At 39.2% G+C, this 24,979-nt stretch overlaps 1 protein-coding gene across 7 annotated transcripts in view; it reads left to right on the top strand.

Annotated features, from left to right (window-relative positions):
• CNOT6 (CCR4-NOT transcription complex subunit 6) overlaps positions 1 to 15,538 on the top strand; it is an 81,488-nt gene extending 65,950 nt beyond the window's left edge. For 4 of the 7 annotated variants that reach the window (XM_055284924.2, XM_055284925.2, XM_063642443.1 and 1 more), the window contains 8 exons: positions 1,818 to 1,922; positions 2,004 to 2,072; positions 3,152 to 3,309; positions 4,423 to 4,577; positions 5,178 to 5,332; positions 6,409 to 6,639; positions 8,522 to 8,724; positions 11,220 to 15,538. In XM_055284924.2, coding sequence (XP_055140899.1) covers positions 1,818 to 1,922; positions 2,004 to 2,072; positions 3,152 to 3,309; positions 4,423 to 4,577; positions 5,178 to 5,332; positions 6,409 to 6,639; positions 8,522 to 8,724; positions 11,220 to 11,432 — 1,289 coding nt within the window. In that variant the 3' untranslated portion in view covers positions 11,433 to 15,538. The other 3 variants (XR_010121634.1, XM_055284926.2, XM_063642444.1) reach the window with 3 other exon arrangements.
• Positions 15,539 to 24,979: the final 9,441 nt, after the last annotated feature.

Below are 24,979 nucleotides of genomic sequence, written 5' to 3'. Positions count from 1 at the left end.
CTGGGAGGCTGAGGCAGAAGAATGGTGTGAACCCGGGAGGCGGAGTTTGCAGCAAGCCGAGATTGCACCACTGCACTCCAGCCTGGGCGACAGAGTGAGACTCCATCTCAAAAAAAAAAAAAAAAGAAAAGAAAAAACAGCATCACTGTAGGTCTGGTTAGAATGAGCTGTTTACCTGATACCGAGAAGTTTTCAGTTGACTTCATTTTCTCAAGACGTGTTTCACAAAGGGTCCTGATAAGCTTCAGGTTGTAACTGCCTATCTCACAGGATTGTGACTCAGTGAAAACATGAAAAGGCTGTGGTGGGTATAAAGAACCACAGACATGTGAGAGAATGGTACTCTTGTAATTGCCTTCCTGCAAATAACCTGCTTTGCACTGAGAGCAGCACATTTTTACTTTTTATAATTCTTAGAATACTAGAATCTTAAAACTGAAAGACCTTAAAGATAAATGAACTTTGCCATTTTTCCCATCCATGCAACTCAGATTCTTTGTAGGATACTCCACTGCGTCACAGCACAGGGTGTCTCAAATAGTTAACAGTGTTTGCCAACCTCTTCTATTCAGCCTTGGCCTTTCCTGTTAGATTTTTTTTTTTTTTTTTTGAGACGCAGTCTCTGTTGCCCAGGCTGGAGTGCCGTGGCGCGATCTCAGCTCACTGCAGGCTCCGCCTCCCGGGTTCACACCATTCTCCTGCCTCAGCCTCCCGAGTAGCTGGGACTATAGGCGCCCATCACCACTCCTGGCTATTTTTTTTTTTTGTATTTTTAGTAGAGGCGGGGTTTCACCGTGTTAGCCAGGATGGTCTCGATCTCCTGACTTTGTGATCTGCCCGCCTCGGCCTCCCAAAGTGCTGGGATTACAGGCATGTGTTCCTTCTGCTCTTTGAGTCCAGTCTTTTATGAGAGAATAGGAAAAAACACTTCTTTTAGGTTTTGATCATTCTTATCTACCATATCCTTTAGTTTTTCTTCATTTGGTATGGTTAAGATCTTTGACCATTTTATCTGCCTTCTTCAAACTGCAGAATTTGTCTGGTTTTCTTAAAATGGCACTGTGGCATCCAGAATAATACACAGTGCTTGTGTAGGATGAATAGGAACTTTGCTCCATGAAACCCTGTGCTGCACTGTTGTTATTTGTACTTTTATTTCTCATGTACATAAGAAACCCTTCTGAGAGGATTTGAGACTCCTGTAGGTATATGTAAATCATTGTTTTTGCTCTCATTTTGGAACAAAGCGGTTATTGAATTTACAGGTGGCTCATGGCCCTGGGATTTTTTTTCCCCTCCTTAGTGAGTTAATTCTTAGTGAGTTAATTCAGTATGACTTTAATCTAAGTGCAAGTGTATATTTGTCATTAGGATGTTTTGTTGTTAGCTTTGTGACATTGTAGAGTTTTGATTCTCTGATGCATTATGCTGGCTTTCATCCTTCCCTTCACTGTTTCCTCTGCCCACCCACTCCCCCAGTCACCTGCCTGCCCCGTTCATGTTTTGCTCACTCTTGTTTGTTATAACCGTCTGTATTATTGAAAGTGTTGGCAAGGCAGGATCAGATATAGAGCACTGCTAGAGCATTTCTGATTGACATCAGCCCATTAATATTATGTTTTGAATGTGTATGTAGAACATGGTATGAATCATTTTTACTCATATCAAAAACTGGAAAAACAATATTTTCTATAGTTTGACATCTTACTAGTAACTATAACATTGTTATAGATGATCTGATAATTTTGATACATTTTAAAATTTTGAAACATTTTATTACTTTAGTTTCATTTTATTTATTTTAAAAATATTTCCAGGAAATCCCCTTACCCAGGATATATTGAACCTTTATCAGGAACCAGATGGAACAAGACGGCTGCTGAACTATTTGCTTGATAATTTGTCAGGTACTGCAAAAAGAAGTAAGTGGTTATTTGTTTAAACCTTTTTATTAGGAGGACGTGTAAGAATATTGCTTAATTCTGTATTTTCTATTCAACTAGTTACAACAGAACAACCACCTCCAAGGTCTTGGATTATGTTGCAAGAACCAGATAGGACAAGGCCAACTGGTTGGTAGTCTTTTATTTTTTAACTGTTATTTTTGCTCAGTCTCTATAAGCCTAACAGTATTGTCAGCATGCTTAGATTACGGGTAGCATTAAGATAGAATGTTTAAGATTGATTTGGTTTGGGAGGTAATAAAAAAGAATTCTCGCTCACATGACCTCTATGTATATACTACATTGTGCTATATAGAAAGTGTGCTATAAAGCAGTGCTTCTCAGTTGGGCAGTTTATCCCCCAGAGGACGTTTGGCAATGTCTGGAGACAATTGTGTTGGTCATAACTGGGGAGAGGTGCTGCTGGCATCTAGTGGATGGAGGCCAGGGATGCTGCTCAGCATTCTATAGTACATGGCACAGGCCCCCACAACAGACTTCACCTGAAATGTCAGTAGTGCCACTCTTGTTGAGAAACCCTTTTGTAACGTACTGATGAAATTCACTTAAAATGAATACACCCAAATCTTTCTCTATTAGAAGTTTCCAAATCCTAGCATGTTCCAAATGGATTTGACACTACCAAGTTATAAGAGAGCCAAACCCTTACTTCAGAGGAAAGTGGAACTAATGACTGCTCATCTCCTTTTAACCTAAATTCTATGAAAATAGTTTGGGAGCCTTCATGGCGTGTGTAACAAAATTTGGTCTATGATACCGTTTTCATTTTGCATGAAATAACAATAGTTGTGCTGTAGAAGAAAATGAGGCATGCCTATTAAGGAAACTACCTATCCAGTTTCCACATCTTACATTAACAATTGGTAGCATGGTAGAAGGAGTATAGAAATGAGGAATGTTAGTCTCAGAGACTGAAGGGCTCACCAGCTTAGACTTTTCACTTCCAAACCTTCTGTGCCTACCTCTGTAGCAGGTAGTACATTGTATTCTAACTTGTTCACTTATCTATCCTGCTTGCGTTATCCGTCTTTTATTTATCGCCCATGTGTATCGTATAGTAGCTTTTCAGTGACTATAGATTGAATGAATACAGTCAAACTTAACATTTAAGTGAAAACCATTACTGAAATTAATAATATATTTTTTTCTGCCACGTGTGTGAATAAGTAAAGTTATCTTTCCTACAGCCTTGTTTTCTGTCATGTGCTATAATGTTCTTTGTGATAAATATGCGACCCGGCAGTTATACGGCTACTGTCCATCATGGGCGCTAAACTGGGACTACAGGAAAAAGGCCATTATTCAAGAAATCTTGAGCTGCAATGCTGATATCGTAAGTCTTCAGGTAAGTCTGACAGAAGACAGTCGACCTAGCATTGATAAAGCAACGAGCAACTAGGAATACATTACACTGAACACATTTGAAGTTTCAGCTTCAGTAGTTCTTAAAGTACTGCTTTTTTCTGTTATTAGTGAATTCCTGGGAGTACTGCCTGCTTTGCTTTGCAGTGCTATGTTGCACAATAAGCAAATGAGTTAAGCTGGGTTTTATGCATTTGCCATGACCACTAAATACTCACTTTCCTCCTCCCTCCAATGTCCCTGCACTATTTTTTAATTGGGTTGCAAAGTTACTGAAATTCTGGCATGGTCAAGCTATAACTTTGCGTTGCCGACCATGTTGCTAGAACAATTAAGGCACCGTGTAAAAAGGACTGACTTGGTACACGATCATTTTGGGTTCTCAGTGCAACTCTCATAGTCACTCGTATGATCTTGAACATGTTGCTTTCTGCCCAAGCTTCTGAAGTTATGATTTGTAAAGTTCTTCGATCTCTGTGATTCTTGTTCCACATCAGTTCTAAGACATAAGGAAATACACATGCATAGAAGTATGTGTCTTTCATTCATTGTTCCTAAACAACAATGAATTGCCCTTGGTACCTAGTACCTGTAAAATGACAAGTAGCTGTTCCAGTTGGTTTCAGATAAATAGCGTTGAAAAGATGTTACTTTTTTTGTTTTCTTTTTTTTTTTTTGGTGGTGGGGAGACAGGCTCTTGCTCTGTCCCCAAGGCTGGAATGCAGTGGCGTGATCTCAGCTCACTGCAACCTCCGCCTCCTGGGTTCAAGTGATTCTCAGCCTCCGTAGTAGCTGGGATTACAGGCATGCATCACCATGCCCGGCTAGTTTTTGTATTTTTAGTAGAGATGGGGTTTCGCCATGCTGGCCAGGCTTGGTCTGGAACTCCTGGGCTCTAGTGGTCCGCCTGCCTCGGCCTCTCAAAGTGCTGGGATTACAGACATGAGCCACTGTGCCCGGCCTGAAAAGATGTTACATTCTTTAATCTGCAGACCAGTCGTTTGAAATTATTTCAAGCTCTCAAACTATACATAGAAGTTAATATGCGGACTAATTTTTGTCTTACGAAATAACTGTGCTGTTTATAATTTTTCAGGAGGTTGAAACGGAACAGTATTACAGTTTTTTTCTAGTAGAACTGAAAGAACGTGGCTATAATGGATTCTTCAGTCCTAAGTCTAGAGCTAGGACAATGTCGGAACAAGAAAGGAAACATGTTGATGGCTGTGCAATATTCTTCAAGACAGAAAAGTAAGTCATCTTATTTTTAAAAAAGAACATTTTCTCAGTATTTGCAGGGCGGGGGCCAAGGGTGTGGAAATTAATTGGCAAATGAGAGAATGAGGCACTATATTATTACTCAAGAAAATAATACTATTTGACCTAGGGGATTTTTGTTTGTTTTTAATAATCAGAAATAACCTTGTTTTGGAGACATGCTTAAAGTACTGCTGTTTCTTCAGGTGTTTACTAGGGTTTAACTCCCAATTGTTAATTGAAATGCCATGTAGTTAAAATTCCCTTTATGACAGTACAGGGATTCTTAAACCCATACTTTAGAAAAGAATTGTTTAAAAATTACAAGGTAGAATATTCCAACATAAAACTTAAGATGACTACATTTTCTTCAGTTGTAAAAGTATGTCAAGTTGTTATTTGTATCAGTAACAGACTGAGAGCAACTTTAAATGGATGTGGGAACCTTGGTGCTAAACATGGAGGATTTTCCATAATGTGGTTTAAGTGCCATCATATCTGTTAAGGAAGTTTGGGAAAACTACGTTTCCCACAAAGCTAACCTCTTGGTATTCCCAACTCTGTGTGTGTGTGTGTGTGTTGTTTTTGTTTTAGATTTACTTTGGTTCAGAAACACACTGTTGAATTTAATCAGCTAGCCATGGCAAATTCTGAGGGGTCTGAAGCTATGCTGAACAGAGTCATGACAAAAGATAACATTGGGGTTGCAGTACTGCTAGAACTTCGGAAGGAATCGATTGAAATGCCGTGTGAGTGCCCTTCACTTCCTGTAAAATTGACCAGCTCTGACTAGACATCTTCAAAAGAATAGAAAACCGAAATTTCATTGTGTATTCATGGTCTTGTCTAACACCTGAAGAAACTCAGTGAGAAGTTGTCTTTCCTAAAATGTATCTCTTTTTCTCTACCACAAAGCTTAACATGAGAAAGCATTGCCCATTAAAGTGTTAGAAGCCTTGAAAAGCATTAAAAAACCTTTTTTTTGCTCCTAAGAATTTTTCATATAAAATAAATGTTGAAGTAAATATTAATTAAAATAACTGCTCAGGGGTAAGACCTCCATACACTTTTATAATTTTTTGGCAGCAAAGATATTCTGTAAGCTAACTTCTTTTCCTGATCTATTTAAAATAATCATTTTATTAGCTGGGTGTGGTGGCAGGCACCTGTAATCGCAGCTACTCGGGAGGCTGAGGGAAAGAATCGCTTGAACCCAGGAGGCAGAGGTTGCAGGGAGCCAAGATTGCCCCACTGCACTCCAGCCTGGGTGACAGAGTGAGACTCCTTCTCAAAAAAATAAATAAATAAACAAACAAAATAAGTATTTTAAAGGTCTTGAGTTTTGGATAAATGGACCACTTCAAATTGAAAGTACATTTCAAATGACCATTATGCTGGGAGCCGAAACTTGTGTCACTTGAGGAACAGTTGGAACTGGAGATATTTAATGTGAAGTATAGAAAAAATGGAAATAGGACTTAGGATTGTCTTTAAGAAAGAGGGTTTAGATGTAATTTTGTGAGGCTTGATTTAGGACATCCAAACTAAGCAAAAGTTTCAAGGAGACAGAATTTTAAAAATCGAGCTGTCCCAAATAGGCAGGGCTATTTTTGTACAAGTAGTGAATGCCCTGTGCTGGAAGCATCAACCCAGGTTTAGATGTGGATTTCTCGGGTTTGTTGTAGGGCACATTCGGTCATTCGGTGGGAATTTTAGGTGTCTATTCTGGGACTCTGAGAGATTGTTTGCTCTCAGACACTGTAAGAATATATGGGCTGATGGGCGGGTTTTGTCTCTTTCTTTGTTTCGTTTTTATCTAATGTAGCTGGAAAGCCACATCTTGGAACAGAAAAACAACTTATTCTTGTGGCTAATGCCCACATGCATTGGGACCCTGAGTACTCTGATGTGAAGTTGGTACAAACTATGATGTTCCTCTCAGAAGTGAAGAACATTATTGATAAAGCCTCTCGCAACCTCAAATCCAGTGTTTTGGGAGAATTTGGAACTATTCCACTTGTGTTATGTGCAGATCTTAATTCTTTGCCAGACTCTGGTAAGAAAATAATGTGATTTTATGTAGAATATTTTTTGACATAAAATGATTTAGTAATGTTTTGTTTCTGATCATTCCAAATTAAGTCCAAATAAAAATTCAGTTTGTAATGGCAGCTATGAGCAGGTTTTAAACGGTGTGTTGGGGTGGAGGGGCAATTTTGAAGATGAAACGATATTATGGAAACTTGAGGAGAAGGATGTTAATCATCTTGAATAAACACATAAGCAATAACGTGAAATAACTCTTTAAAGAATGTATGTAGTTCCATTTTATTACCCCCAAGTCAGAGATAATTATGGTTATTAAGACAGCCTCTTTGGGATTCCAGCATGTGGTAATATAATCATAGTTTAAATTTGAGTTAAAATTATAGAATCTCAATTTTGCATGTATTTATAACTTGATTAGAAAAATACACCTCAGGTGGAAAATGAGCTCCTTTATTTGCACACATATCAGTCAAGCGATTTCAACGAAGAGCAAGGATCTTGATTTTCATTAAAATATAGAATACGGAAAGCCTGATCTGGAACGCTCTTTCTATGGATAGTATACAATAAACAGTAGCCCTTGTGATAACAAACTGTTTCTTCCTTTTCGTGTTTCAACTCATTTATACACACAGGAATACTTTTCCTTGGACTTGAGTGTATGCGTGAACACACACACGCACATTTGGAAGCACATTATTGACATCACAATAGATAGAGCCATTAGGAAGAAAGAAACTGGCTGGGTGCCGTGGCTCACGCCTGTAATCCCAGCACTTTGGGGGTCCGAGGTGGGCAGATCACTTGAGGCCAGCAGTTCGAGACCAACCTGGCCAACATGGTGAAACCCCATCTCTACTGAAAATACAAAAATTAGCCAGGTGTGGTGGTGCACGCCTGTAATCCCAGCTACTCGGGAGGCTGAGGCACAAGAATGACTTGAACCCTGGAGGCAGAAGTTGCAGGAAGCCAAGATTGTACCACTGCACTCCAGCCTGGGTGACAGAGCGAGACTGTAAATAATAATAATAATAATAAAAGAGAAAGAAACAAACTGAGTTAAAATTCTATTTCAGGGAAAATCAAAGCTTTCTGAAATCTGTAATTACTTCGTCTCATCAAGTTATCTGGGGATTACTGCTCCTGAAGCAGTTGAGTAGTAGTCTCTGACAATTTCTCTACATGCTTTCTACTTTCTGTGTATCTACAAAGTATCTGAGGGGTAAAGAGAAAATCTGGTCAAACATTAATATCCAAGACCCATTTCAGCATTGAGGAATACAGTATTATAATAGCAGGCAGGTCAGAAAATGTCCAGCCTTGCTAATTTGTGAATAAAATGTAAATGAAAGTATATTTTCATAGCCCATCTTGTGCTTAGTAAATTGGGAAAATGCTTCACCAGGGATGTGGATGTTTGCTCTGTAACTGGCTGGTGGTATTCTCTTCCATAGTTGGCATATTATAAAATGGCATATTCAGTCCTAATCTTGGGATTTTATACCAAGTAAATAATGGAGCGTAAGCCGGAAGTCTGCATACTAAGATGCTGATTGTGGTGTTATCTTTAATTCTTTGTAAAAAGTGGAAACGACCTGCATTTTACAAAATAAGTAACCAGTAAATATTATCCACCAGCCCAGTTGCATTGTGCAGCCATTAAAGAATGATAATTGGGAAGACACATGTTCATAAAGCAAAGTATAAACTATTCAGTATTCTGTGATGACAACTGTATAAAAATAGATTTGGGCAAGTCCTGGCAAATGTAAAAGGAAACATTTTGGAACGTGGGAATATGTGTAGTTTAAAACTTTTTACTATTGCATGATCCTTTAAAATTACTTTTTGTTTATATTTGACAATAAAAAAATTTGTCTTCATTGTAGGTGTTGTAGAATATTTGAGCACAGGTGGAGTAGAAACAAATCACAAAGACTTTAAGGAGTTGAGATATAATGAAAGTCTCACAAACTTCAGCTGTCATGGGAAGAATGGAACCACCAATGGAAGGATCACTCATGGTTTCAAGTTACAGAGTGCCTATGAGAGTGGCCTGATGCCTTACACGAATTACACATTTGATTTCAAGGTGTGTCTTGAGACTGATAAGTTTTTCAAACCTCTATTTTACTGGCAAGTGTTCTGATGCATCATTATGTCTTTAAAACTGTGGATATGTGTTCAGACTGGAATGAAGCAATCTTGAATTCATTGACAGCAATATTCTTTGTTTTTTGTTTGAGACAAGGTCTCACTCTGTTACCCAGGCTGGAGTGCAGTGGCACAGTGACGGCTCACTGCAGCTTCAACCATGCGAGCTCAAACGATCCTCTCACCTCGGCCTCCCTGGTAGTTGGGACTATAGGCGCCTACTACCACGCCTCGCTAATTCTTGTATTTTTTGTAGAGATGGGGTCTCACTATGCCCAGGCTGATCTTGAACTCCTGGCCTCAAATGATTCTTCCACCTCAGCCTCCCAGCGTGCTGGGATTACAGGCGTGAACCACTGTGCTCAGCCAGTAATATTATTTTATTACTCTTCTTTAGAAGTCCATGTGATCGGTGTCACATCCTTACTTTGTAGATGTTTATTCTAATAATTTTCAGGATAAGAAGTCACATGAAATAATCTGTAAAATTCCTAAGTTGACTTTTTCACCTTTTGGGGACAATTATGTTATATTCTCATTACTAATGGCTAGATATACAGCACCATAATTACCTAATTTGGGTGGCATTTGGGGTAAGATGTTTCTTCTCTTACATTTTAATTTAACTGAAACTAAACTCTTTTGCATGCCAAAATGTGATTTATATTAGCCATTTTTAAGTGTTTCTAAGATACATCTTTTTTCCCCCACTAGAGACAGTCTTGCTCTGTTGCCCAGGCTGGAGTGCAGTGGCGTGATCTCGGCTCACTGCAACCTCCACCTCCCAGGTTCAAGTGATTCTCATACCTCAGCCTCCCGAGTAGCTGGGATTACAGGCATGCGCCACCTCACCCGACTAATTTTTGTATTTTTAGTAGAGACAGAGTTTCACCATGTTGGCCAGGCTGGTCTCGAACTCCTGGCCTCAAGTGATCCACCCACCTTGGCCTCCCAAAGTGCTGGGATTACAGGCATGAGCCACCGCACCTGGTCAGACTTTCACCACTTTTAACATTAGTGATTGTTTAGGGCTGTTACTTTCTTGTGTTCAACTGTCCTTTTTCTAAAAGGAGATGTGGTCTCACTCATTTAACCCAGGCTGAGGTACAGTGATGTGATGATAACGCACTGCAGCCTCAAACTCTTGGGCTCAGGCAACCCTCCTGCCTCCGCCTCCCCACTAACTTCGACTACAGGTGTGTGCCACCATACCCAGATCATTTTTTTTTTTTTGGTAATTTTTTGTAAAGACAAGGTCTTGCTATATTGCCCAGCCTGATCTTGAACCCCTGGCCTCAAGCGATCCTCCTGCCTTAGCCTCCCAAAGTGCTGGGATTATAGATGGGAGCTACCCCATCTGGCTCAGCTGCCCTTTTAAACTACTTTTTGCATTTCTGCTTTCTTAAAAATTTCTTAACTCCCAGCTTTCTGTTTCTAAGCTGCTGGAAAAGTAATCATTTAGATTAGATTGTCAGAGTGTAAATAAGAGTTTAGATAGTATCTCAGGAGCTCTTGCACCTTAGAGCATAGAAAGTAAACCCCTGTTTATCCTCAGGTGCCCCTTCCTTTCAGATTCTTCGGGAGACATTGAAGAGAAGGCATGGGTAGCAGCCAAAGAGTGGGAAAGCTTAGCGTTTTCTTTATCCTTCTGTTGCTGATACGGTGGCAGGAAGAAGACACTTGAATATGCTTCACTACATTTGGCCAAGAGCATGTAGAGGAGAGGAGCAGAACCATCAGATGGGAACAGTTTATTAGATGCCATGGCGGGGTGCTGCTGAGAGAAAAGGGGGTCAGGTAGAGACAGCCCTGCCCTCGTGGAGCTGAGGTGTGATGAGAGAGGCAAGTCTCAACCACACAAATGAGTAGATAATTACACCTTGAGATGACCATTAGCAAGGGAAGTGAATCCGTGGTGGGAGGTAGGGCAGTAAGTAGGTAGGAGCAGGATTCAGGAAGGTCTTTGGAAAGCAATTGAACCTGACATTGAAAGATTGAGAAGGAATTGACCTCATAACAAGTAGAAGAAAGGAAAGAGCTGGCGTGGGGGTGGGGGTGTCCTGGGGCAGGAAAGAACTTGGTACCTATAGGTTCCCCTCACAACCTCAGCCCTTTCTCATTCCAAAGGCTAGTGTGGCAGCAGGGAAAGTGGCACAAATTAGGTTAGGCTAGGAAAGAAGCAGAGGCTGCATCCTGAAAGGCCTTTTAGGTCTTGTTAGAGATCCAGATAAGAAGAATGCTTCATTCTGCTAGATTTGACATTTTGCAAGGGGACCATTTGGTGTATGTAGTACAGACCTCATCCTACAAGCTAGTAAGTTTCACTTGTTTTGTTCTGTTCACCAAACATGACAGTAAAGACATGTCTTGAAAGCACTGAGGATTTTAGTGTTGTCTTATATGGTGCTTATCTTTTTTTCTGTTGTTTTTCAGGGTATAATCGACTACATTTTCTATTCTAAACCTCAGCTGAACACCTTAGGCATCCTGGGCCCTCTGGACCACCACTGGCTGGTTGAGAATAACATCAGTGGCTGCCCGCACCCCCTCATCCCCTCTGACCACTTCTCACTTTTTGCACAACTGGAGCTCTTACTGCCTTTCCTGCCCCAAGTCAACGGCATCCACCTTCCTGGCAGGAGGTAGTCAAGCACCTTCAGAGGACAGCCTTGATTCACTTGTAAACTTGTGAAAATCTGAACATAGGGGAGTGAGGTATGGCCACTGAGGATTTTTGTTTGCTTAAGAATGATTTGGATTTTGAATCTGATTATTTGATAAGGATATAGTATGAAAGCCAGGTGCTAGCAACAGACAAATTCTGAGCCCAATATGCTTTATACTGCTAGACAGGGATTGGTGTGTTTGCACCTATCTTTAATTTGTTATAAGAAATTTTCCTATTTCTTCTATCCAATATAATATTTTCATGCCTTGAAATAGGAAAATGTTTGAACAGCATATTCTCTTTGCACAGAAATCTGTAGCACTACTTTTTTGAGGCCAGTAGTAACATCCAGAGACCATTCTTCCATACTTTACTCCCTCCTTTTTCAGACTTGTTTATAAAATATAGAATCTGAATTTAGCCTTTATGATTGTATATGATCCACAGAAGACCTGATTTATGAAATTTTGTATTAAAAAAAAATCATTTGGAAATGATTGTATTGTAAACTAAGGCTAAATTTTTTTTTAAAACCTGTTTCGTGTGTTATAAAGGCCAGCTTGTAAAAGAAGCTGCAACAGACTTTCTCTGCTCATGATTTGCACTCTTAGGGTTTTGTTAGCCCTTTTGTACTACTTTATTTTTAAATTGAGAACATGGTTCTTTACATAGAAATCTGCTTCAACCTTAGGATGTTTTCAGACCAGAGGCAACTTATTCATGAATTTTTATGAAAACTATCTACTAGGACAGATAAGCTGAACAGTGATGATCTGTAGACATTTATGGACTGAATGTAATGGTTGATATATGTACATTCTGATATTTTTAAATCTTTAACTTTTTTAAGTTAAAAAACTACAGCTGCTTAGGTACAGCTTCTTAACTCTTTTTGAGACACTTCCTGTCCTATCTCCACTGTGCCTGCCTAAATTTGTTCTCACCAAGCACTGCCTGTGCATGCAGAGAAAATCTGTGCATCCTCTTTTATATTTTAAAAATACTGTTTAACATTTGTGAGAATTTTATGAAAATGCTTTTGTATGAGCTGTGGCTTTTTCCCATTGTGAAGCATTGAATATCACATTTTGGAACATGTTATAGGGTGAGTCCCTGGATCTTTGCTCACCAGATCCAAGCACTGCTTCTCGGTGTCATTGCAGTGTGCTGCTTGTCACCCAGAATACTACTATCATGTGAATTCTTTTTGTTGTCAGTGTATTCCTTAGTCTTTTTGTTGTTGTTGTTGTTTTAATCATTCCTTTTTTAAGAAGTAATTTTCCATTTATGAAGCAGTATGAATTAGATGTATTTTCAAAACAGGTCCCTAAGACAATTCTTTAGATCATTTTTTAATATGTCAAGCAAGAGAAAAATTACATCATACCGTCTATTTTGCCCGTAGTGCCATTTAGAGATGAAAACCAGCTTTAACTTCGCAAAGTGAACGTGTACATGGTCTGTTCTCATTTATTCATTCTTCTCTCAAAAGTCAAATGAATTTAGAGGGAGCTTGGTCAAACTGCTTTTGTTTCAACTGCAGGCAGGGGAGCAAAAGGACGCCATGTGAGCAATGGGAAAAAAAATATTGACTCTTACTAACAATTTTTATACAGAGAATGAGTCATTTTGGAAATGATTCTTTTTTTTTTTCCTTTTAGAAAACTATCCAAAAGGTTTTGATGTTGAATCTTTGTCTTGGACCTGTTTTTTCCTTTGAGGGTTTTTTGTTTTTTCTAGGATTTCATAGTGATGTTTTGGTTTTGTTTTTTGCTTTTTGTTTAAGTTGTGCTGACACCAAACACATCCATTTATTATCAGTACATTGGAAAGCTGGTATTGATGTAGAACCAGTGCATAACTTTTTATGGGGTTTTGTTGTTGGTTTTTTTGTAAAGTGTGAATAAAAGGTATGTTCACTCGTTTTTCCTGAACACTGTGTTGGTAGTGTGCATCATGACAATTTCCAGTGAAGGTGAGCTGGAGCTGGTTGGACTAATGAGACTGAGGAAGCAGCTTTTCCTACGATCTGCATTATGTAATCACAGGTCCAGAGAGCTTCATGGAAGCGGGAGAGGAGGAGCACTTACTCATTTCGTATTTGTTAACGGAGGATGTCATCTTTTCATAGATGCTGGAACTAGAGTGCACTTGTTAGATGCTAAAGGTTTGAGCTTTACACAAAATGTATTCATCTGTATTATTGTCTACAATATATTTGAATTTGGGGCAGCATATTAAGATATAATGGCCTGTTATGTCTTGAAAATACTTGTTTTGCCTCTTCCAGGCATACTGCATTCTGTGGATCAGTTTGAACAGCTTCTCCACCTTATTTGGACAGCGATAAATTGAACCAAGAGTGTAGATTTACAAGTGTAACCCTTCAGAAGAGGAAGAAATATTTGGGGTCTGTACAGTCACACCAAAATAGGCTATGATACTTTTGTCAAGAAAGGTTTCATGTTTTAGATACTTTCTGTGTCCTAAATAATTTTCAATCATCTATACTTCCTAAAATGCAATAAAAACTAGTATGTTTTCACGGTGTATATTTTTTTTTCAAAAATTCTGTAACAAATATATTTAATGTGTTGCCATAATGTAATTTCAGTGTTTTTGCTGGCTAAATCCATTTTAGAAATGTTTTACAAAAAGTTTAGGGCATGTTTTCTGTTTTAAAGATCAGAAGTTTGAGGGCACTCAAGTCCTTGTTGCAAATCTCTTGAAGTACAGCTTTACCATATTGGTGGCAATTATTTATACTTTGAGAATTTAAATATTGTTCATCAGATTAACTTATGGCATAATTTAAGCTAAAGTTGTAGAAATGAATTGCTGAGTGCAACTTTAATAGTCCCAAAGATAGGCAGAGAACATCTCCAAAAATGTGGGGGTTTTTTGTGCGTGTGTGTGTGTGTGTTTTTAATATGATTTAGTGACAACCAGGAAAACTTACTTGGGGTTATTAGCACTTTCAAACTTAGGGACATTATTAAATTGGATGGAATGCACTTCTAAATGTTTAAATTAAAATTTCAAAGCTCTTTTGAGATTCAAGTTCTCAATAATAGTGTTCAAGTTTTAGATTTTCACTTTGTACTATTTAAATTTATGGAACTAGTTTCCATACTGACTTGTAAGGTTTTGAGGTCATATATAAGGACTAAAGCCAAGCTAGGCAAAACAATTACAGCATTGTTCTTAATAAAGCTATCCGAGTATCCAGTACAAACGTTTCAGATAATTCCAAGAACTCCCTTAGCAGGTGTTCTTCACCATTCATAAACAGTGTTTTAAGATGTTCACTTTGCTCTTCTTTTTGGTTACATAAATTTTAATAACTGGTATGTTGAAGTAGTGTTTAAACTATCTAGTCTTTATTCACAGTACATTATATTGTGTAATGCACTGGACTAACTCTTGTTTACCATTCATGTAACAAAACCCAGCACATTATCTGCACTATAAGCGCGAAGAATGTCACATCCGCCCAGGCAGCTCTTTGATGAGGGTGATGGGAACTGAATAAACCATATGGACTGGCGGTAACAAGGGCTTTTACTGTTCTGTTCAGTGGAACCTTCTTGGTCAAACTGTAATTAGCTAGTATTATATTTATATACAGGGTCCTTTTTCTTTACCGATGTATTTTCCTACTCATAGCCAACCAATAAATTCAGTATCTGTTTCAAATATTTTAGAAGTGTAATTTGTATAGCTGTAGTACTGAGGTTTGAGGAAAAATAAATGTTAATCAGCAGACCACGTATTTAAAATTCTGCATCTTCTGGCACAGGGTTGTAACTCACACTTCCAAAGGGAAGAGTGCAGGGGGACAGGGCCATGATATGGGGAAATGGTGTAAACTGATGTATTTCTTTATTGGCTGTTATTCTGTATGACACTCATATCTTTGCCAAAGTTCAATTTTATATTTAGGCAACTGATGGTCCTTCTGCATTTAGGATTTTCGTTGTTGTTACCTTATACCTCATGATATAAGAAATGGGCTCATGTGTCTTCCGTCTTTTGGAAGGAGGTTGACATATTTTAAATAAATGCTTTTAAATACAGTAGCAAACATTGTGTTGGGGTTATAATAATTCATTAAATGTTTTACTTGTTGCCTGTATTTTGTTGTATATGTAAACTCTAAAAACATGTGACTTCCTAAGTCTTCAGATTGAGAAAACATCACGAGTTCCTTTGCTTTTAGAAACTACTTCTATAGCAGACGTAAATTTTTATGTACACGTGGGAAAAATCATTCAAAATCTGGACAGTTTAGATAAAATGAATATTTGCTTTGATCTCCAGTTTTTAAAGTAGGCATGTTCTACTTAATCCTTAATATAGTGATGCACATTAGGGGGATGTATTCTGAGAAATGCATCCGTAGGTGATTTTGCCATTTTGTGAACATCAGATTGTATTTACACAAACCTAAATGGTGTAACCTATTACACATCTAGGCTGTGTGCTTAGCCTGTTGCTCCTAGGCCAGAAACCTGTACAGCATGTTACTGTATTGAACACTGCAAGCAGTTGTAAGACAGTGGTAAATATTTGTGTATCTAAACATGGAAAAGAGAGTAGGCCGGGCGTGGTGGCTCACGTCTGTAATCCCAGCACTTTGGGAGGCTGAGGCAGGCAGATCACGAGGTCAGGAGATCAAGACCATCCTGGCTAACACGGTGAAACCCTGTCTCTACTGAAAATACAAAAAATTAGCCGGGCGAGGTGACAGGTACCTGTAGACCCAGCTACTCAGGAGGCTGAGGCAGGAGAATGGCCTGAACCCTGGAGGTGGAGCTTGCAGTGAGCCGAGATCGCACCATTGCACTCCAGCCTGGGCGACAGAGCGAGACTCTGTCTCAAAAAAAAAAAAAAAAAAAAGTGCAGTATAAGAAATGGTATGTCTGAGGCTGGGCACAGTGGCTCACACCTGTAATCTTGTTCTGGGAGGCCAAGGTGGGCGGATCACTTGAGGCCAGGAGTTCAAGACTAGACTGGGCATCATGGCAAAACCCCCATCTCTATAAAACATAGAAAAATTAGCTGGGCGTGGTGACACACGTGTGGTCCCAGCTACTTAAGAGGCTGAGGTGGGAGAATTGCTTGAGCCCAGGAGGTGGAGGTTTCAGTGAGGAGATTGTGCCACTACACTCCAGCCTCAGTGACAAAGTGAGACTCTCAAAAAAAAAAAAAAGATATCTGAATAGGCAGCTCTATTGTATCTTACGGACCATCCTCATATATGTGGTCTATCTTTGACCAAAATGTCATTATGCCCAGTGCATGACTATATGTAGTTTTACCTCTATTTAATAAGTTTTTGTTCCTCCATGTAATTGTCAAAAAATAAGTATAAGAAAGTTAATAGGTTGAGTGTAGTGGCTCATGCCTATAATTCCAGCACTTTCGGAGGCCAAGGTGGGTGGATCAGTTGAGCCCAGAGGTTCAAGACCAGCCTGGGCAATATGGCAAAACCCACCTCTACAAAAAATTCAAAAATTAGCCAGGCATGGTGGTGCGTGCCTATTGTGCGTGCCTGTTGTTCCAGCCACTCGGGAAGCTGAGACAGGAGGATCGCTTGAGCCCAGGAGGCTAAGGTTGCAGTGAGCCCAGATGGCACCACTGCACTCCAGCCTGGGTGACAGAGCAAGACCCTATCTTAAACAAAAAAGCTAATGAAGTATGTGCCATGTTACTTGATAAATTCCAATTAATGTTCTTTAAAGGGACAAGTACCTAAAGAAACATGAACTGAAATATATTTAGAATAAAGTTTTTAGGTTTTAGATAACAAGATAACAATGTTACATATACCAAGAGTTCCCTTTTTAGACTATTATTTAGGTATTCAAATTGATTCTAAAATAAGCTTTTGGCCGGGCGTGGCGTCTCATGCCTGTAATCCCAGCACTTTGGGAGGCTGAGGCGGGTGGATCACGAGGTCAGGAGATTGAGACCATCCTGGCTAACACAGTGAAACCCCATCTGTACTAAAAAATACAAAAAATTAGCCGGGCGTGGTGACAGGCGCCTGGAGTCCCAGCTACTCGGGAGGCTGAGGCAGGAGAATGGCGTGAACCCAAGAGGCGGACGTTGCAGTGAGCCGAGATCGTGCCACCGCACTCCAGCCTGGGTGACAGAGCGAGACTCCATCTCAAAATAATAATAAGCTTTTACACATATTATAAAGATAATTTTAACATAATGAGTGGTTATATATTAGAAGAACTTATAGAAGATAATTTTCTACTAGAATTTTAGGATAATTTGAGAAATGGTTTTGTAAGTAAATTTCCCCTGAATAATATTTTAAATAGATGGTTACATAAATGAGTCTAACCAGCTAGTCTATAGCTAGGGGTTGGGAGGACTGCTGGATTGCAAAGGTTGAAAACCAGTTTCTACAGTTTTAGTACCTTTAACATTTTTAATCAAATGAACAAGGAGATGTCAGTTTTCTCATTTTCTTTGAATCACAAACTTTAGATCACTCTAATCTACCCAAAAGCTATTAAATGAGTTTGGGTCTGTTACAAGAAACTTTGCTCTATCAAGTGCAAACTGAGGCAGGCTTCAAGAGCTTTAATTGCTGGATACCTTCCAGCTTACCAGCAAAGTGAATCTAAGCTGCTGGGCTTACAGAGTTACCCACTAGTAAGTTGCCTAAGCTTACCTAAAATTGAGAGATTTACAATTGTCAGACTCTGTGCTTAGTTTGGAAGTAAAGATTTATAGGCATAATCCTTGACTTCCAAGTTGTTCGTTGACCATAAATGTAGCGCATTGGATGCTGAAGATGTAATAGGTGTGGAGGAAGAAACTGGGGCCACTGGGAAGGCTGCTGTAGCAGCACTGTGCAGGATGCATGAAAAGGGGAGATGAATACTTGGTGTCAGACTAGTTAGCTGGTTTCTGGTGTGGTCCAGTTGACAGCTAAGCTGAGGAGAGCTTGCAGAACAGTAAGCCTAGAAAGGAAAGGGAATTTTGAAATGTTTAGGAAAGGGAAATAATAATCTCAATTCCTGCCTCACGTGTGGATGAAAAGAGGGATAAATGAGTTTTGTCCAGTCACTGCTTTCATTATGTAAACCCTGACTCAAAATCTATGTCTGCCACCAAGGCCCCCAGTTCTCCTTTACCCATCTGACAAAAGTATCTAGTTGAAGAATCTTGTTTCTCAAGCTGGATTTTACTTCATTCCCCATTGTCATTTATTCAGATTTTAGTCTGCAAGAGAAATCCATTGTGCCCCTACTAAACAGCTAGTAGTTCCAGAAAATGATAAAAGGTAGCATTTGATGCTAAATTAATTCTTTTAGCCTGTTTCCCTTCGGCTTTTTGTATTACTGAAAATAGTTTAAATGTAAAAAGACTGCCTTTCCAAGGTTGCTGGTAAGACCAAGCATTGGGAGATATGTAAGTAGAGCAGCATACAAGCAGCGAAGGGAGGGATCCAAGAATTCTCAGCTCTGCGAAGCTCCCCTCATGCAAAGGACTCGCGCTGTGCGTTGTTCAGTGTGGTGGCCTCTAGTCATCTGTGGCTTTTGAGCATTTGAAATATGGCTGTTGTGACCGGTACTGAAAAATATTTTTTTAAGCAAAACAATGATTTTTATAGGATCACGTGTTTATAGGATCACATTTATCTTTTAATTGTTGCATTGTGTAAGATAGAGAACCATTGCCTTGCTTGTTTGTATTACACATAAACACATTGCCAGATGATATCAAAGAATTGACTTCATTCTAACAGTATTTTACTACTAACCAAAGTAACATTATAGTGTGTTTATCTAAATGTTATATGCAGTTACTGTACCTATGTAAATCCTAATTAGTAGTTAAAGTGAGATGTATGTTCATATTTTTCTAGTTTAAAAAATATACACGGGGCCAGGCGCGGTGGCTCACGCCTGTAATCCCAGCACTTTGGGAGGCCGAGGCAGGCAGATCACGAAGTCAGGAGATCGAGACCATCCTGCCCAACATGGTGAAACCCTGTCTCTACTAAAAATACAAAAATTAGCCAGGCATAGTGGCGGGCACCTGTAGTCCCAGCTACTCGAGAGGCTGAGGCAAGAGAACCACGTGAACCTGAGAGGCAGAGGTTGCAGTGATCCGATACCATGCCAATGCACTCCAGACTGGCAAAAGAGGGAATGTGTGTGTGTATATATATATATATATATGTGTATATATATATATATGTATATATATGTGTATATATGTACATATATGTGTATATATATATGTATATATATGTGTATATATGTACATATATGTGTATATATGTATATATATGTCTGTGTATATATATACACATGTACACACATATATACACAAATATATATACATACAAATTATTAAATTTAAAATCAGTGGTGGCTCAAGCCTGTAATCCCAGCACTTTGGGAGGCCGAGGTGGGTGGATCTCCTGAGGTCAGCAGTTCAAGACCAGCCAGGCCAACATGGTGAAACCCCGTCTCTACTAAAAATACATAAATTAGCCGGGCATGCTGGCAGGCGCCTGTAATCCCAGCTACTCAGGAGGCTGAGGCAGGAGAATTGCTTGAACCAGGAGGCGGAGGTTGCAGTAAGCTGGGACCGTGCCACTGCACTCCAGCCTGGGCGACAAGAGCGAGACTCAAAAAAAAAAAAAAAAAAAAAAAGACAGTTTAAAGACTAGGTATTTGCTAATGATTATTTGCTGAATTGTGAAGGACTTTTAATGATTCATTGTTCTGTTGATTCCAATTTAAGATTCTTTTGCAACAAAAGGAATGCTAACGTATGCAATAATCTAAAGCAAAAAATGTCAGTCTGTGGTGCACATTTTTTCACCAATATCACACTGAATATGAATGAACTAAAGTTGAAGCTCCAAGGAAAGGAAAAACTTATTTGTGATGTTCACAGACAGGTACAAGAATTTATGTTGAAATTGAAACTTTATAATGCAAATCGAGAATATGGCTTTGACACATTTTCTAACATTTAAAATTTTAATTGTAATTTAACATTTTATAAATTGCAAAAACTACAAGTAAAATTTGAAGAACACTGTTGATACATAGATAAATTTAGAGTAGCTGCCAAGCGTGGCGGCTCACATCTGTAATCCCAGCGCGCGGGGAGGCCAAGGCAGAAGGACTGCTCGAGGTTGGGAGTTTAAGACCAGCCTGAGCAATACAGGGAGACCCTGTCTCAAAAAAATAAAATTTAGAGTTCTTTAAATTATGCATGACTCCTTTGAATTTGATGTTCGTGTTCTAGAGTCAGCGCAAGTATTCATGAGTACTTAGAGAGAAACAAATACTTTTACTACAGAGTTCAATAGATTCCTATAAAACAGAAATAGGTTTGTTGATATGGGTCCAAAAATTTTTTTTAATGATTTTGGGGATTTGATTCAGTTACAGAGCAAGTATAATTGGTGCAACTTTGGTATGTGCATCAATTTTTAAGATTCAACTATATGATATTTATAGGAGATGCACTTTAGATGTAAAGGTTACAAATAGGCTGAGAGTACAAGGATGGAAGAAGATGTCATGCGAACAGGAACTATAAAAACTGGAGCTATACTAAGACAAAACAGACTAGGAAACAAACAGTGTTCCTAGAGATAAAGAAGGATGTGTCTTCTAATGATAACAGCAAACAACAAAGCCCCAAACTACAGGAAGCAAAAGCTGACAGAATGGAAGGGAGAAATGGACAATTCAGCAATAATAAATGGAAATTTCAGTACCTTTCTCTCCATAGAACAACTAGGCAGAAATCGGTGTTAATAGGAAACACCAACTGAACCTGATAGAGAAGTAAAACAATACCAGAATAGACATTTCTCCCAGGTGTACATGGAATATTCTCTAGGACAGATCATATGGGATGCTATAAAACAAGCCATGATAAGCTCAGGATTGAAACCATACAAAATATATTATCCAATCAATGAAGTGAAACCAGGGAAGTTTGAAAATATTTTGAAATAAATGACAATATGCCAAAACATGGGAAGCAGTGAACGCAATACTTAAATTTATAAACACATTTTAAAAGAAGATTTTGGGGCCAGGCGCGGTGGTTCACACCTGTAATCCCAGCACTTCGGGAGGCCGAGGCAGGCAGATCATGAGGTCAGGAGATCGAGACCATCCTGGCTAACACGGTGAAACCCCGTCTCTACTAAAAATACAAAAAAAAATTAGCCGGGCGTGGTGGCGGGCGCTTGTATTCCCAGCTACTTGGGAGGCTGAGGCAGGAGTCCCAGCTACCCAGGAGAACGAGCTTGCAGTGAGCTGAGATCACACCACTGCACTCCAGCCTGGGCGACAGAGCAAGACTCCATCTCAAAAATAAATAAAAAAAAAAAGATCTTAAATCTTTTCAACTTAAGACACTGGAAAACAGTAAACCAAACCCAAAGCAAGCAGAAAGAAGGAAGTAATTAGAACTGCAGAAAATCATGAAATACAAAATAGAAAAACAAGAGGGCTAGGCATGGTAGCTCACACCTATAATCCCAGCACTTTGGGAGGCCGACACAGGCGGATCACGAGGTCAGGAGCTGGAGACCAGCCTGGGCAACATGGTGAAACCCTGTCTCTACTAAAAATAGAAAAATTAACTGGTTGTGGTGGTGCACGCCTGTAGTCCCAGCTACTCAGGAAGCTGAGGCAGGAGAATTGCTTGAACCCAGGAGGCAGAGGTTGCAGTGAGCCGAGATTGTGCCACTGCACTCCATCCTGGCGAGAGAGGGACACTTTGTCTCAAAAAAAACAAAACAAAACAGTACAGAATCAAAGACTGATTGTTTGGAAAGATCAGCAAAATTGATGAGCCTTTAAAGAGACTGAACATAAAAAACTACTTGAATTACTAAAATCAGGAATGAAAAGGAGACATTACTACCAACCTTTATAGAATAAAAAGGATTATTATGGAATGCTGTGGACAATTGTATGCCAGTGAATTAGACAATGTAGATGACATGGATAGATTCCTAGAGAGACACTACCAAAACTGACTCAAGAAGAAATAGAAAATCTGAATAGATGTACAACAATAAAGAGATTGAATTAGTAATGAAAAAACTACAAAATGAAAAGCGTAGGCCCTGATAGCTTCATTGGTGAATCCTGTCAAGTATTTAAGTTGATACCAATTCCTCACAAACTTCAAAAAGTAGAAGAGGGAATGCTTTTTAACTCATTCTATGAGGTCAGTATTACCCTGATATCAAAACCAGACAAAGATATCTCAAAGAAAACTACATACCAATCACTTTTAAATATAGATCCAAAAGTCCTCAAAAACATACTAGCAAAATAGGATTCAGCAATATATAAAAAAGGATTTTGCACCATGACTAAGTGGGATTTATCCAATTAATGTAATGTATCAGTTGAACAAAGGACAAAAGCACAGGATCATTTGACAAAACCTACTCTCCAAAAACAAACAAAAACGAGAACTTCCTCAATCTGGTAAGAGGCATTTACAAAGAACCTACAGTTAATATGATACATAATGATGAAAGACTAAGGCTTTCCCCCAAGAAAGCATGGAATTCATTTTCTTGGATTGAAGGATAATATTAAGATGGCAATACTCCCTAAATTGATCTACAGATTCAATGCAGTCTCTATCAGAATCCCAGCTGACTTTTTGTTTGTTGCAGAAATTGACAATCTCATCTTTAAAGTCATATGGACATCCAAGGGACCTCCAAAATAGCCAAACAGTCTTGAAGAAAGTCAAAGTTGGAGGACTAAAACATCCTGATTTTAAAACTAATTACAAAGCTACAGTAATCAAGACAGTGTGGTTCTAGCATAAGGATAGCATACTGGTCAATAGAATTGAATTTAAAGCCCAAGAAATAAACCTTTACATTTCTGGTCAATTGATTTGTGACAAATGTGCCAAGATATCTCAATAGGGGAAAGTGTAGCATCTTCAATGAATGGTGCTGGGACAGCTGAATTCAGGCGTATTTTGGAGATATTGTGAGCTTTGTTTCTGGCCACTGCAGTAAAGCAAGTCGTTAACTTTCTGGTTTCTCAGTGCATGTAAAAGCTGTTTACACGATAGTATAGTCTATTCAGTATGCAATAGCATTATGTCTTAAGGAACATGCCTTAATTTTAAGATACTTTATCGCCTAAAAATCTGAGCCTTCAGTGAGTCGTCATCGTTTTGCTGGTGGAAGATCTTGTTTCAGCGTCGATGGCTGCTGACTGATCAGGGTGGTGGTTGCAGAAAGTTGGGGTGGCTGTGGCAATTTCTTAAAATAAAACAATGAAGTTTGCAGCATTGACGCTTCCTTTCACAAAAGATTTCTCTGTATGTTGCATGCAATGCTGTTTGATAGAATTTTACCCACAGTAGAACTTTTTTCAAAATTGGAGTTAATCCCCTCAAAACCGGCTGCTGCTTTATCAACTAAATTTATGTACTCTTCTAAAACTACATCCTACGGGGTCATTTCAGTGAGGTTCACAGCCTCTTCACCAGGAGGAGATTCCATCTCAATAAACCACTTTCTTTGCTCATCCATAAGAAGTAACTCCTCACCTGTTCAAGTTTTATCATGGGGTTGTGGCAATTCAGTCACATCTTCAGTCAGGCTTCACTTTTAATTCAAGTTCTCTTGTTATTTCTACCACATCTGCAGTTGCTACCTGAAGCCTTGAACCCCTTGGTTATCCATTAGGCTGGAATCAACTTCTTCGAAACTCCTGTTAATGCTGGGGTGTTTTTTTTGGGGGGAAGGTAGGACAGGTGCTTGCTTTGTCACCCAGAGAAGGAGTCTCACTCTGTCACACAGGCTAGAGTGCAGTGGCTCAATCACAGCTCGCTGCAGCCTCGACTTTCTGGGCTCAAGCATCCCTCTCACCTAAGCCTCCCAAGTAGCTAGGACACAGACGTGCACCACCACACCCCGCTAATTTTTAAAATTTTCTGTAGAGACAAAGACCTTGTTGCCCAGGGTGATCTTGAACTCCTGGGCTCAAGGGATCCTCCTGCCTTGACCTCCCAAAGGGCTGGGATTAGCCACCATGTCAGCCATGAAAAAAAAAAAGCTGGGTGCAGTGGCTCACACCTATAGTAGCAGCTACTTGGGAGGCTGAGGTGGGAGGATCGCCTGAGCCCAAGAGTTCAAGGCTGCAGTGAGCTGTGATCGCATCACAACACTCCACGTCTAAAAATATCAGGCATTTACAATTATACTTCCAAGTGTGATCTTGAGCCGTAAGGTCTTACTCTTACATACTGTTACATCATCAGCATCTTCTTTTAACTTTGCTGGAAATCTGACTTCAATGATACTAACCTAATTATGCATCTGAGTTATCACAGAAGATGCACAGAACGGCCTCAGTATAGCAATACCACCAGTAAGAGAAGTTTAAAATTATTTTCACAGTTCCTCTTTTCCTCGGGGTGGACCCATCCCAGGGTGTAGAATTCAATTACCACATTTTTACATTAGTTAGAATAG

Source organism: Symphalangus syndactylus, chromosome 7 (genome assembly GCF_028878055.3).
Source record: "Symphalangus syndactylus isolate Jambi chromosome 7, NHGRI_mSymSyn1-v2.1_pri, whole genome shotgun sequence".
Lineage (NCBI taxonomy): Eukaryota > Metazoa > Chordata > Mammalia > Primates > Hylobatidae > Symphalangus > Symphalangus syndactylus.
Note: the sequence above shows the minus strand (reverse complement) of the source record. Positions and strands in the feature narration are given on the sequence as shown.